This window comes from Pocillopora damicornis, chromosome 11, assembly GCF_964200805.1.
Source record: "Pocillopora damicornis chromosome 11, jaPocDami1.2, whole genome shotgun sequence".
Classification (NCBI taxonomy): domain Eukaryota; kingdom Metazoa; phylum Cnidaria; class Anthozoa; order Scleractinia; family Pocilloporidae; genus Pocillopora; species Pocillopora damicornis.
The window spans coordinates 1,610,001-1,621,918 of record NC_142680.1 but is presented as its reverse complement, the minus strand read 5'-3'; the positions used below and the strand labels follow the sequence as shown (position 1 = coordinate 1,621,918).

Below are 11,918 nucleotides of genomic sequence, written 5' to 3'. Positions count from 1 at the left end.
AAGATTTCCACCTGGGAAGCTACAGAGGTCTGTTCACATCGCAGATAAATCAAAACAGTCAGTTCTGCAAGCTTTTATGAAATGATAATTCAAATGCATATGTACAGCTTGTAGCTGTACAGGAGTTCAATACACTTTTAGAATGCACTCAATTATAATATTTAAAATATCTCATTTGCAAATTTCATAGATGGGCCAATTTTTAAATGTGTTATGTTCTGAGCTTTACCTTGTAAGGGCTGAAGGCTGAAATAGTGTACTTCATGGACATGTCCCAGTACAAGATGCTTGCTTTGGTCAAATGGAAAATCTGGCTTGATAATTACCTCACTATGGCCTGGAAGACTACTAATCACATGAATGGCAATTTGATAACAGTTTGCTGCAGCCCAGAGAACCACATGATCACCCCAAGTGCTATCTTGTTCCATGTCTGTTAAGTAACCATTCCACGTTGTGTGTTTATCAACAAAGTGAAACAGATCTGTTCCATCCACCTATAAGAGAAAGTCCAATAAGGTAACATGTAATATTAATAGTAATAGAGTGAGTTATAATGACTCAATAGGGTAATATTTTCATATAACAAGTATTAACTTCTAAAGTATTCAAAGATAAATACAAGACTCTTTAGTTGCTAGTCTCAATAGTCTTTAATATTACTCCCTGTATACATTGGATTGAGTAATTTTACAACTAACATCATATCTAATCTTTAAAATTCTAATAGCAAAAAAGGATTAATTTAAATGAATGATGATAAACAAGTTCATCGGCATTACACTACCCACTGTTATTCTAAAACAACACGGCAATAAGTTAAAACAAGAAAGAAAGACATTGTAATGATACACAGACAACTTGTCCTTTTTAACTGTGTCAACTTCAACTTCATGTATCACACACTGTTTTTTATTCCTGAGGAAAGCCTTGAAAATGTTCCAATAATTCCTCACATTTAACTTGAATGTGGAGCAGAAGATACATTTGTAGTATCTGTCCTAGACATTACATGTACTTTATCAAATACTCACCTGTTTTGGGTGTTCTCTTAGATACTGAATTAAGGACCGCCTTAATTCAGAATGATGGATCTTTACTCCTTTGACAGTCTCCAGTTGCTCTGACAAGGCATAGAACATACAATTTCCTGACCCTTGATTGTCAGAAATTCTATAGCCCTTTTCTGAAGCAATCTTCTTTAAGTTTGAAATTTGGTCTGTGTTGCTGCTGATCTTACATCTACCTGCATTCTGTTGCCACTGTTGATTATAGATGACTTGTTCACTCCCTCCTAAAAGAAAAACAACTTATTTAATTATCATTACTTTATTCTTGTACATGTAAATGACAAGTTGCTGACAAAAGCATGGCATATATGGCTTCAGAAGAAAACAGAAAGAACTACTTGGGTTGAGGGTTGAGTATTTAGGAGCAGACAGAACAACAGTTTTCAAAGCTTAAGAAATTTTCCAAGAACTTGTTGCTAAGTGATAGTGTGATAACAAAGGTATACGGAGTAAGGTCAACTAAAAGAGGATTTTAACAAAGGGGGTAAGTTTCTAAAGAAACTGCGATGTTGGTGAAAGAGTATAACAGGGTAATTTTGTATTATCAACTGAGTTGAAAATATAAAATAGCCACTGTAGAGAGTTTTAAAGCTGACATTTCAAGTATTAGCCCCTTACTCTGATTAAAGGCTAACACTTGAAATGTCAACTTTAAAACTCTTGCATCATCAACTCAATTGATAATACTAGAATTACCCTACAAGAAGATTTACTTGTTTCAAGCATCATTCACACATTTTTTTTTAATCCAATCTAAGTCAATGTAAAAAAAGACACCGACCAAGTTGACCATGCTTGTTCAACTTTCAACAGTACCTGCTTTATGTCTTGAGTAAAATAACTACAGAAAGTATTTCCCATGCAAATGCACTTAGTACATATTTCAGAACTCTGCAACACTGTTCCTAATCTTGTGGGTAAGGTTCTTACATAACAATTAAGTTTGCCTTTCCTATGTAGTTACCATTTTCGACTATTTGTTGATTCTGGTCTATAAAAAATTTATGGTTATCATAGGTCCAAGTTAACTCTAGGCTGATTCAACTTTTTACCAGACTGGTAAAAAATACTGAGTATACCTGGTTTATCAGTTATGAGACAAGTTAAGGCTGAAAAATTTAAATTTATAATAAGTGAATTTACCAAAGACAAGGTTCTTCATCTTTATCACAAGACTCTTACAAGGCTCCTCCCAGCTATACTTCTCCAAGTACTTTTCACATAGAAATCTTGACTCTGAAAGTCGCACTTCTCTCTCTTTGTCACGGACACGCTTGATTTCTTTAGCCCAGTCTTTAGGATCTTCAGAGTCTACCACACTCTGTGAGCCCAAAGGCACTTTCTTCAGAGCTTCTCCAAGTCCTGAATTACCACTGACAAGTACAGGCAGACCGGCAGATAACGCTTCCAGAGCTGTTATTCCAAAACCTTCTGTTCTGGATGGCATTATTGCAAGATCCACTTCACAGAATAAGTTTGCCAGCACTTCTCTGTTATCATCCAAGCTGCGAACAATAAGCTGATTACGTTTAATGCCATGGTGGAGCAACTTTTCTGCCACAATATCTCCTTTTCCTCCAGCTGTGCAGACAAATTTGAGTTTGTAGGATTCATCTTTCAACTCAGCAATTGCTTTGGCAGCTATATCGTACCCTTTGACTTTGAAATCTTCACAGCTGTCACCACTTCCAATAACAAGAATACAGAATGTTCTTCTCTCTTCTGTGGCTTGCTCTACTTCCAAAACTTCAGAGAAAATACTTGGAGTAAGGTCAAAAATATTTTCCTGTTGTTTAACTGGATAAAGGTGACGCCTGTAAGCTTCTGCCAGCTTGGGTCCAATAGTGATAACTTGTTCAGCCATTTTACAGAGTTGGATTTCTGTTTTTTGCATTTTTTCACCTTCTGAAATGATTTTGTACATTCCATCTTCTTCAGGAGCAGAATGAACAACTTGAATCCACTTGCAACAACTGTAAATTGGATTTCTCTTGATGAGTGCAATTGGTTGGCCAAGGTGAACTCCATGACCAATGACACAGTCCATTGTATGGTTTATTGGAGGAGATGACAGGCAAAGAACTGGCTCTAAACCAGGAACTCCACCTGCTTCAATAAGCTTCACATTGTGACCTTTAGCACTGCTCCTGTCCTCTCTGCTGCAATTTGGAAGCAAGACACTAACATCCACACTGGGGTGTTTAGCTAACTGGATGGCCAGCTCTCGGTTGATAGTTGACAAGTCCCCATCAGTTGATGATCTCCACTCACTACTTAGCAAAGTGACTTTCAGTGTCCTACTTTCCTGGTCTTCCTGTGATTTAGAGGCTACACTAGGAATGGTGGAATACTACAACAACAAAACAAGAATGGTATTGACAATAAGCTGTAAAACAATAATAAATCACAATAATAATGGATGTCCACTCAATATGTCAAGTCAATTCTTTTGTAAACTTGCAGTTGAGTTTTATCCTATGCCAAAAAGTCAGATACATGTAGATTGAGACAAATTTAAACCAGGAAAATTTTAAGTTGCTTTGAAGATCTACACTATCACTGTCACTGATAACAAACATTACAGTTATAAGGAAATTGAAAATTCTCCTAATTTCAAAGCGAGTTGAAGAGGATCTTCCTCTTCAACTCACTTTGAAATTGGTACATGTAGTTTCATTGAAGACATTTAGGTGAAAAAATAAGAGGGTAAATGAATGTTTTTGTCAAAATAAAAGGTTGGTATTTGTAACAGATTTAGATTCCTCTTACTATCTTTTGTAGCCTTGACATCACAGGAAGCTTTTAACTTTGAAAAATTATGCTGGAAAAAAAAAAACAATACGAAATGTGAATTTACTGAGTCTATTTAAAAAGCTTTCTATTTCCTCTTGGAATGTTGTTGAGACCACTTATTAGGGCAGTACCAAAGGCTAACTTGACCTTTTTGGGAAGCCTTCATTTTCTCATATCATTGTTTAAGTTGCCTCTTTGCAAAATGTGAAGATTGGAAAACGGCCCATTTTCAAAATGAGAAGTTTTGTTTCCAAGGACAAATCTTGCAGCAAATAAAGATAAGATCCTGGTCTAATGGTGTTTGCTGTTCGCGAGGTATTTCCTTTAGATGACATTTCTGATATGTCCATTTCCTAAGTAACAATGTGATGATGAAAAACAAAGTGCTATCTTATCATGGATTGAACTCAAGAAAGAGCTCTACAGTAGCTGACTACTTACACTTTCCAAGCAACAAAAACACAAATACATTTTTTTTAAGCCTTTTATTCTGAGAATTTTGATGAAATCTCCAATTTTGGAAACACATCCCAACCATAGGCAAGTGGTTAGATTATGAGTAAAATGATATATTCCATGTGACAATTTCAAGTCATTCCAACAAATCTGTCAGTAAATAGTTCTTCAATGATTTGAGACAAAATTCACTGAATGTAGTGTTCGATACCACCTTAATTTGGTTGTGAAAATGTACCTCAAAGTAGGCACTGTACAATGAATTATTTCCTCTAAAAAAAAAGACAATCAAGAACAATTTAAATGAAATCAGAACATACCAATTGCAAGTCATCTGACCACCACCTTCTTCATACATCCTAAACAGATAAAGGAAGTAAAAGAATGAATGTTTAAATACATCACCTATTCTGCATTTGGAAAGGCATGTTATAAAAGTCAGAGATTGTGGAAAGAGAGTTATTTATGTTTATGATAAGAAAAAAATATCAAGATTTTCAATGAAATAAATTTCTTTTTGACCTGTGGATGAAATTCAATTGCAGAAATTATCCTTAAAGGTACTACCTTGTAATTTGCAGAGATCAGGATTCTACTGAAGCCATTAAAAGACAACTCCCTAATATATTTTTGAAATCCAAAACATAGTTTATTGTAGTTTAAACTTTTTTCAAGTCTAACAATTATGAATCCTGATTAAAATGTTGGATCTGCGAATAATTTTGAAAACCCAAAAATACTTTGCGATCCAATAATTTTTGTTGTAATTTTTTAAAATGTTTGAAATTGAAGTTTAATCATTTCCTGCAGAATATACTCTGAATGAACTTGACTTCTCCTTTAAAACTTCAACTGACTGAGCCTTCTTTTCAAAGTCCTCAGTAATGCTTCAATCAATTTAAAGTTTCAACATCCCTCCTGCCCCCCCTGACAACTCCTCAAGCATTTGCACTTTTGAAAACTTCATACCTTTAAACACCTTCATACTAAAAAATAAAACATGTCTATTTTGCTGAAAAGACTTGACAGTTCTGGTTCAAATTCCTCACCCCATACAGACAAGATTCAAATTCCTCAACCCTCCCAGGGGAGAAAAAGAAACATTTTTGGCCTGTTATGGCTCAATAAGAAATTAGGACTCTGCTTTTTACCAACAAACCTAATGACATAATAGCATTCTAAAACTAGGAGACATATCTCTATATTTGTGGAGTGGTTGGACACTAACATCCATAGAGGCTGGATCATTTAAAAAGGTTATTAAGTGATTTCAGCAATGTGAAGGGTGTGAAAAATTACTAATAAAAAAGATTGAGAAAATGAGAACTGCAAATGCACTTAAAAACATAAAATGGACAATGAATATGTTTGAGATAAAGGAACATCCGTAATCAATGTCATGAAAAACCTTCTCTCATCAAACCCAAAAATAATGTTACAAAGTGCATGATTACATGTGTTAATTGAGCTAAAAAATATTTACATGTTTGCCTTATCCATTGAGTTAGTAGTGAAAAAAGATTTTTTCACATGAGCCCTTCCTAAATTCTGAGTGACACATGAACAGCAACCAGGGTACTTTCTGAACCCTTTACACCATAACATCAGTATGCATATTCTCCATACTGTTCTCTATACATTTCCTAAGGTGCTAACAAGGAGAATTTATTTAAAAATCAAGAGCTTCTTTAGATGATGATCATTTTCTTTATTCTCATGACCTCAATGTGTGATTCAGGGGTGATATTGTAAGGAGAATTTAGATGCTAGTCACCCTTAGGGGTTCAAGGGTTAAGGCAGGAAGAGAGAAAGGACCTTAGAAACAAGGTTGGGTCTTTCATTCCTGTAAAGGGATCTGATCACAATTTTTGATATGATGTTTTATTCAAAATATTTTGGTTTGAAAATAAAATCTAAGAAATGTGAGCCAGTGTAAGTCAGATATTAATCAGCTAAAAAAAACACTGGGTAAAACCCTCAAAGATTGTGAAAAAGTTACCTTGTCAAGCACCTGAGAAACATTAAAAAAACAAGTTATTTCTGTAGAGGTTTAGCTCAAGAGTACAATTTAACTTTGAACATGGACATCTGTTCTGGAATTGTTCCAAATATTTCTCACACTGAGACAATCACAGTTTGTAACACAACCCAGAAGTTTATTCACTCTGCCTTCTACTTCAGGAGTGAACTGCTGATTATGGAAAATAAATTCATATTTTAAATGAACAGATCATCCTCCACAAATGTTAGCCTACATGTGGCTGTACCCTCCCCCTCAAAGTGAAACAGCACAAGCAAGGGAACAGGAGGGAAGCAAAGGAGGGTTCCCTTGCTTCCATTTCGCCTTGGCGGGGGAAGGGTACAGCAACACAAATGTCTTCATTGAGATGCAAATTTAAACTTGAAACACATTTCTCATGTGTGGATTACTAAGCATTTCAACTGAACGAAATTCCACAATCCTATAATTAAAGTTTTCCACATACAACGGCTAATCCGTCAGTTATTCGGACAAGTTGACCGAAAACGTACACAATTCATGGTACCACGTTTCATGGTACCATCTCGCTTATAACACCTCACAGTTGTAAAGACATGCAATGCAACGAAAGCACGAACAATGCAAATCCAGAGACGAAACGCACATTTTTTTACGCACATTTTTCAAACATTAACTTAGGAAAGTTTAACAAAATTCCCTAATTTAATGGGCTTCTTCGGAAGAAGTAACCTTGAATTAGCAAAGAAGAAGAGCTTTATGCCAGTTTAATTTCCAGTCGGCGCAAACGTTGCAACCTCAGCACATTTGAAAGGCCTCACGAACGCTGGAATCTGATATTTCAAATTTGTATGTTTTCTCACGATAAATTGCTTGAGAACAACCTACACATTTGAAGATACCAAAGGTATCTTTACATCTGGAAGTGGCATCGAACAGGTCCTGAAACGTTAAAAAAATCGTAATTCCTCAATCGAATACCTTTGATAATTGACGCGCATGTAAACTGTTGCTGATTATTGCCACTAGTTTTCACTGCTAAAAGTCTCTAAAAGGGATGACCACAACTTCTCCGGTGAACCAATCCCTTGAAGACATGATTACGAGCTGAAGAAATATTGAACTCAACCCATGATTGACGCAAACGCTCCCTAGCAAGAAGTCAACTCAGTCAAAGATAACCTTTCGGCATTAATTCTGAGAGAAAGTGTTGTTATGGGCGTGCGTAGTTCTAAATTATTTTGGTCACATGATGCGGGCAGTCGCCTGACAACGTCTTCTGGGGGTTAGAGGTAGGTACGTCAGCTGTGTATAGCCTTGTATAGCTGTATCTAGTCTTGTTTAGCCCTGTATGTGTGTAGGGTATTGTATGTAAAGTATAGGACATAACATGTATTTAGGACATAATATGCGAACCATACATGACGTACCTACCGGGTTAGAGGAGTACGAGTTTTGTAACAAGCTAACCTTTAGATTGCGTGACTTTGGGTGACGAATCATTCGACCTGTTACGTCACCGAGACCACTGAAACATCATTATAATCGGGCTGATTATTGGATTAAAACAAACAAAAACGCGTACACAAAAACGAGAAAATGTAGATGTTATTATCAAAAAGTTTATTGTTCTTAAAAAGACACTCATCAACAGCATTAAACCAACACAAGGCTTTGAATCTCATCCAAGTCTCATGTCTAGTCTCTGGCATGAAAGCATTAAAATTAAAATTCCTTCATAAGGTCTAATTCGTAATTAGCATGTTTCGATGCTCCATGTAAATTTTGTTTGAAGTTGTGCACCATAAATTGACTTTTCTTTGAAAATTATGCTATTTCTTTTATACATCACAAAATAAGACAGGTCTGGTTATTATAATTGAATTGATGCATAAGAAAACTGTAGTCATTGTCCATTGAGATTTATAATGTTGCTCTAATGTAAGAATTTTTGGATTAGTTCCAGTTCTTGTTTTCGTGCTTGTGTCACTGCTGGAGGGTCCAGTGGATTGGAAGCTCTGGATATCAAAATTAAATACATCAGTAATTAATAAAACTGAACAAGTAATAATTATCAGAAAACATTGTGATAACCAGCTTGAAGCAGATGCTTTTCTTTTAAACCTACATAGCAATCTACCAAAGGAGATCAGGAATCACTGATAAAAGTTTATCCTTCAGGTAAAAATCTAATAATAAATTAATAATAAATCCAAAAAGAAACAAATTTAAAAATGAAGGTTGCACACCAGGAAGAATGAAGGAAATCTCCAAATAGGAATTTACCACCCAATGTGCTCCAAGATCTCAGATAAAATTCTCTCAAACATCATCATATGTTTAGATATTGGCTAGAGTAGAGACATTGACCTTCTATCAGGAGGTAACTAATAGCTGACAATTTTCTTTATTCTCATTACCTGACTGACTTAACCTCTATAAGAAAAATGCAAGGAGAATTTTCATATTGATCAATTTGGTCACTGAAAAGGTTAAAACATACCTCAGATCAAGATGGTGAGCTCCACCTTTGACCAGAAGTGCCACCAGTGTTGGTGAGACATCTTCTAACACCTAAAATATAATAAATACATTTTAAATCCAACAACCATTTATGATTCCATCAATAATGGAAGCAACAAGAGCCTTTCAAATACCATTAACTTACCCCACCAGGTCTCCATGGATCCAGGTCTCCATGGATCCAGGTCACCATTGGAAAAAATAATATTAGAAGATGAAGATATATCTGAAAAACCATTTAATACAATAAAATGTTTTTTATTCTTACACTACAATTAGGAATTCTCTGACCATAAAACTAGAATGAGGAAGAGTTCACAGTGACTTAAACACTAACTGAGAAACTCAGAAAACTGTGGTCACTGAAATAAGTGTGAAATACTATTGTATCAAGGAAAATAAATCCATCAAGCATGAGAAATTTTCAATACAGACAGGAATCCTAGTTTTAAGATTTGTTTTCAAGTCTCATCTGATTAGTCATCGCACATTCTGGACTTTTTCCAGGTGTTTTAATTTTGACAAAAATTCTGGATCACTTTTAAAATCAAATACTGATATTGCTGCCATTCAGAAAGGAAAAGGGGTGGATCTATGAGAATGGGATTTGAAACAATAGTGTAACCCAATGCTTAGCATGTAGAGTCAAGATCACAAGGTCTGATTCAATCAAGCCCTGCTCAGCATCACAATCACATGCTGTGCACAACAACTGATTCACACTCATTCCTACCAGGAGTGCTTTTTGGTGGCAGTTGAGCTTACAAAGGAAACCATGTCTGGGAGAGTCAACAGCAATCCTCTAACATCCCATCCAGATGAGGTAGCAAAGCAATTGGTCAATTCTTACCCTGTTTTTAGTAGCTACCTTAATAAAATTCTTCCTTTTCCATCTAACAAGATCTCCTACTATGTATTTCAATGTCTTAAGGAAACCAACCTTTCCCCCAGAACTGTATTGGTGCCCAGTTAGGTCGAGGTACCACACCCCATTTTTTCTGGCAGTATGTGGATATCATTTCTGGAGTCCATGGCAGAGGTGGAAACATGTCTGTCTTGTTGTTAGAACCAGCTGGAAGAGAAAGCTCCGCACAAACCTGAAAAGATAAAATAATAATCTTATTTTGACAAATTGAAAAAACAAAATTCTTGAATAGTTCAGTGGACAAGCAAAGCTTGGATTATATGTGTCATTTGTTTCCTGAGCATGAGCAGGCAAGAAAGGTTTATTCTTTATAGAAAATGATTCAAGAAGGAAACTTCACATAAAATAATCACTTAAAAAATCTGGTAAGGTCATGTCAGCTCATGAGCCAGCCATTCTTTACATGCATATCCAATTATCTCATTGGCATGAAGTGTTAAGTGTTAAGCAGTACTGAATATCTCCACTTGCTGTGATGCTTGTCCATGACAAGGTTACCCCTTCAGCATTTCACCTGGTTTCCCAAAAAGTGCCCATGCATCCCTGGACAGAAAGAGATCCTGAATAGATGAAGCCTCTTACACAACACAGTGATTCCATCAGAGTTTGAACTGGGAGCTTTAGAGATAGAGTATAGCACACATAATACTTAAGCCAATCATCCTAACTAGTTCCTATATCCCATGGAAACCATGGTTAACCCTTTACACCCTAACATCATTATACATATTCTCCATACTGTTCTCTATACATTTCCTAGGTTCTAACAAGGAGAATTTGTAAAACCATCAAGAGCTTTGTTAGTTGCTGATCATTTCTGTTATTCTCCTAGCTTAAACATTTGATTCAAGGGATAGATTGTAAAGAGAAATTAGAACTGTGGATAAGTAGGATATGCAACCCAATACCTGATAGTCCCACACAAGGCTGTCTGGACCCAGGCCACACCCAGTAGGGTCTGCACATTCAATGTACTCTGTATCTGGATCAAGACAAGTCAGTGTACCATTAGTGCCATTGTAGACTAATACTGTGACCTCAGCCAGACCTTCAACCTTGGATGATGCACTTGCCATCATTTTACATGCCAAGTTCACAGGATGCCCAGGAAGTGGAGCCAGGAAGTCTGTTGGGTAAGGATAATCACCCATGGCTAGGGTTGTGAAAGAATTGCGAATCCAGCCTAACATGTAAGGGATCTAAAATAAAAAAACAAAAAATAAATAATTGGTGAAACAATATATGGAAGAGGGTCAGAAGGGAAGACATACAGCAAGAGTTAGGGAGACAGTTGAGCACCAATTATAAGAATAATGACATTAATTAAAATCAGATGATAATAATACTACTACTACTAATAATAATAATAATGAAAATAGTACTACTACTAACTACTATTACTACTAATGATAATAAACAGCAACAATAACGACAATACTGGAATTCAGCAAAGGCACATCTACAAGGAAGCCCTAAATTCTATATTTTTCAGGTAAATTTTTTCACAAAAATCAAGCACAAACTCAAGCCACACGCTCAAACTCACAAAATCAAGCCATGTGAGACACCAGACTGAGAGATATCAGGAGGAAATGGAAGAGTGAGACTGGGTGAGAGAGGGAGAGAAACAGAACCAAAGTGTCAGGAGTAAAGTTGCACTAGTCTAGAAGCATGACCAAGATATCCGACCAGCCCATGCCCAGACCTCTGCTGTTTTAGAGCACGCCAACAACACTAGACAACAACTGCTTTGGAGTGAGGTTAAGTTGATTGATTGTAATCCTCACTGGTACACTCCAAGGGTCAGAGAGACCTAAGACTTTACCCTAACAACATCAACAGGAACAGTAGAATACAAAATCCTGAAGTGTGGATGCCCATTATAAAAAAACAAAAACAAAAAACAAAAAAAAATAACACTACAACTGAAAAGCCATATGACGGCAGACCACCAAGGGAACACTCACTAACATCAAGGGTTGAAACGTGCCAATCATGGCGGTAGAAAAAAACAACCAACTACAGTGGTGCATCTTGCTTTATAAAAAGATCCTAATCCAGTCAACCTTATCACCTGATGAAGACTAGCAGTATGCAGTCAAAACATCCTGATCTACATCATAAGTGATCACATTGAGAGACAAATGATAAT

The 11,918-nt window shown here is 36.1% G+C and overlaps 2 protein-coding genes across 2 annotated transcripts in view; both read right to left on the bottom strand.

Moving 5' to 3' along the window:
* Positions 1-7,541, bottom strand: part of LOC149037013 (uncharacterized) — a 28,132-nt gene extending 20,591 nt beyond the window's left edge. Inside the window, exons 1-6 of the mRNA XM_089188296.1 lie at positions 7,300-7,541; positions 4,640-4,678; positions 3,840-3,891; positions 2,214-3,420; positions 1,035-1,294; positions 230-497 (exon numbers count right to left, since the gene is read on the bottom strand). Coding sequence (XP_089044422.1) covers positions 230-497; positions 1,035-1,294; positions 2,214-3,420; positions 3,840-3,860 — 1,756 coding nt within the window. The 5' untranslated portion in view covers positions 3,861-3,891; positions 4,640-4,678; positions 7,300-7,541. The remainder of the gene's footprint in view (positions 1-229; positions 498-1,034; positions 1,295-2,213; positions 3,421-3,839; positions 3,892-4,639; positions 4,679-7,299) is intronic.
* Positions 7,542-7,926: 385 nt separating this feature from the next.
* LOC149037012 (uncharacterized) overlaps positions 7,927-11,918 on the bottom strand; it is a 28,777-nt gene continuing 24,785 nt past the window's right edge. The window contains exons 19-23 of the mRNA XM_089188380.1: positions 10,675-10,965; positions 9,782-9,938; positions 8,987-9,067; positions 8,822-8,892; positions 7,927-8,336 (exon numbers count right to left, since the gene is read on the bottom strand). The gene's annotated coding sequence lies outside the window, so the exon portion shown is untranslated. The remainder of the gene's footprint in view (positions 8,337-8,821; positions 8,893-8,986; positions 9,068-9,781; positions 9,939-10,674; positions 10,966-11,918) is intronic.